The 2771-nt window shown below is 53.4% G+C and overlaps 1 protein-coding gene across 1 annotated transcript; it reads right to left on the bottom strand.

Moving 5' to 3' along the window:
• Nucleotides 1-546: 546 nt before the first annotated feature.
• On the bottom strand, nucleotides 547-2150 carry LOC118745839. The gene is made up of 3 exons (XM_036479508.1): nucleotides 1751-2150; nucleotides 720-1544; nucleotides 547-636 (listed from the first exon to the last, which is right to left on the bottom strand). The coding sequence occupies exons 1-2, from the start codon at nucleotides 2148-2150 to the stop codon at nucleotides 883-885; spliced, it is 1062 nt and encodes a 353-aa protein (XP_036335401.1). The 3' UTR covers nucleotides 547-636; nucleotides 720-882.
• Between the last annotated feature and the right edge of the window lie 621 nt (nucleotides 2151-2771).

The following is a 2771-nucleotide window of genomic DNA, read 5'->3' as shown; positions in this document are numbered from 1 at the left end:
ATTCCACCAGGGTGGCTTTTTCCTACCCCGGTGCTGCTTTTTGGGGCATGCAATGTCTATTGCCTTACTGCAGGCCCCCGTATAATGGTCGACAAGATATTCCAGCTCCTCTAGGTTTGCTGGAGTAGCCGGCTCTCTATCTTGTGGCAAAAGCCTATCCAGCTCTTTCCGATACCTATGCCAGTTGGCATTTCGCAAGTTTCTAGTTAGAGGAGCCTTGGGCGTTTCCCCTAATACCTCGAATTGGATATATCGGTGGTCGGAAAAGGAGTGCTCCTCAAGCACCTTCCACTTCCCGACCAGACATTCCGCAATCTCAGAGATAAGGGTAACGTCCAGAACTCCCCTTCGGGATTTTGTAATAAAAGTGGGATCATTCCCCTTATTCGCAATAACAAGCTTAGAACTAAGTATGAAATTAAAAAGTGACTCACCCCGTTCGTTATCATCGGAGCTGCCCCAGTTGTGATGGTGAGAGCATTCGCGTCACCTCCCAAAATTAGCGCCTCACTCGTGCTGGCCACTAGGTCTTTAATGCAGGTAGTCGGCACCTCCTTGTCATGCGCTAGGTACATGGATGCCATCTTAATTGGTCGTCCGTTTGCACTTAGACTGACCGCTGTTGTGTCCTCGTCGCTAAATTGTGGAAGAAAGAGACACTTTAGTGTGATACTTATCAATATGCACGTCCTTGGTTTCCCCGTTGAGGCTCCACTTACCAGTCTGTAGCCCGGCGCTTTCAGCCCACAAATGTTTTGTCCCACCACCCAAGGTTCTTGGATTAGGACGATGTCGGCTGCCCCTTTAGCTGTTAGATGGAGCAGCAGTGCAGCTGAAGCTGCTTTACAGTGGTGAAGGTTAATCTGCAGTACCTTCACCATCTTAGCCGTTATCGCCCACGTCGCCTATTAGGGTGGAGTTGACCGCGTCTTCCGACATCTCGATCAACTCCTCCTCCGTATAAAGCCGAAGCATGCGTCCGACCCCCAGCGAAGACGTCGATGAGGCATAACCCCCGGTCAGGTCGTCCATCGGATCAACCTGCTCGGATTCTTCCTCCATCTCCACGTCGCTGTTGGCCTCTTCCGGCTCTACCTCCGCGATCAGGTTCTTCGCTGCGTTTACGTCGTTGCTGTAGACCTTAATTTTGGCCATGTCACTGCCGTAACGTATGACCCCGCTCTTTTGCTCCAACAACTCTATGGAGTCCTTATTTAGAAGCAGGACAACCTGCAACGTCGCTTTACCGCTTTCGTTGATTTTTACCACCTTCCAATTATCGGTAGGTAGCTCCGGGTTATAGAGCCTTATGGTTTGGACGATCCTTTCTGGCTCCGCTGGCCTGCAAGGCAACCATGCTCCCGCTCTCGGTCGCACCGGTAGGTCCTTGAAGTCGACCGCCCTGAGCTTCGCACCAGGGTAGACTTCTCCAATACCTGCGACTGTTTTCTTGTAGATCTCCGCTGATCTAGCATCCTCGCATGCTATAACGCGGATGTTATTTTGGAACCACCCCGCTCCCAGGTTGGCGGAAGTCCCGGATTCTCCAACATAAGGTTGATAGCAATGTCGGCCATCGCGGCCTTAACCCACTTCCATTGCTGCCTCAGGGTGAGGCTGTCTTCATTGCTCTCATCGATGACGCCGAGCAGGATCTGCTCCTTGGCTACTTCAGCAAAAGAAGGCCCCTGCGTTCTGACCCTCTTTGCGTATTGGTTGGGCGTATTTTCCCCCGATCTATTGCGCTTACTGGAGGGCGCCTGCGGCTGCTTCTCCTCCGGCTTGCGGTAGTCGGGCAGGACTGCCTTTGCCCAGTCGATTTCTGTGAGGATCTCCTTCACATGCTCTTCTTTCGCCTTGCTACACAGGTCAGGCGTTGCGGTGAACCTTTGCAGGATTCGAGCAGCCAGCTTCCTCTGCCGATAGCCCGCTGCAGCTGGTTCTGGCCTCTGGTCAGGCCTCGTGAAGGCGGTGGGTGTCACGGGAGGACCGCCCGGGGCCTGCGCCCCAGATTCAGCCTCATCCCCGGCTGCAATCTGCATGCCAGGTTGGCGTCCACTGGTGCCAGGAGTTTCCCGGGGTGGACTCCTTTGAGCAACCCCACCGCCACTTTCCTTCGTTTTTGCGAGAGCTTGGCCCGGTTTCACCATTGGCCTTGGTTTCCCGCTATTTGTCACCGCACTACGGCTGGTGGAGGTACTCTGCATCGCTTGAGCTCCTTGTTTAGTGGGCCGAGACCCTTCCGACGCTTTAAAGGGGCCGGTCCCTTTATAAATTGTTTTTGATGTTGTTATTGCTGTTTTTGGTGTTGTTGTTGTTATTTGTTTTTTGTCCATAATTGATCCCACGGGCTGCGGAGAAAGGGGGTTCGTCCACCCGGGCAGAGATCTGCGATGCCCAGGTAAGGCCTACTTACATCCTGGGTGTGGCCGCCTCCCAGAGGGCTCCGTTCGCGACTGGGCTATTTAGGGGCCCCCAGCCTGGCCGATCCTCGGTACGGTGCGCGTGACGCCTTGATCCAGCCCCTTCAGACCTCCAAGCCACGATCAGAAACCATTTCCATATGACTACGCTATTAAGGAGTTTAGCACATAGCACTGATTCCTGATCTTAGCTGAGCACCATTCTGACATCGCACAGAATCCTCTGTAATGCCCATTTCCAGTCAGCACCCTCGTGGAGGGTTCAGCCGGAGGATTTTTGCCGACCTACCAAGAAATACGTTTATGACAACATTTTGGAAAATGGGCGTAGCACCGCCCACTTGTGAT

This window comes from Rhagoletis pomonella, unplaced genomic scaffold (assembly GCF_013731165.1).
Source record: "Rhagoletis pomonella isolate Grant_MI unplaced genomic scaffold, Rhpom_1.0 Rhpom_scaffold_00009, whole genome shotgun sequence".
NCBI lineage: Eukaryota > Metazoa > Arthropoda > Insecta > Diptera > Tephritidae > Rhagoletis > Rhagoletis pomonella.
This window is presented reverse-complemented; position numbering and strand designations above follow the sequence as displayed.

Excerpts from the sequence above, each read along its gene's own strand:
- LOC118745839 (XM_036479508.1), bottom strand. The coding sequence starts at position 2,150 with ATGGTGAAACCGGGCCAAGCTCTCGCAAAAACGAAGGAAAGTGGCGGT. Across the intron at positions 1,545-1,750 it reads GCAGCCGCAGGCGCCCTCCA|AATCCGGGACTTCCGCCAAC; the intron begins GTAAGCGCAATA and ends CTTATGTTGGAG.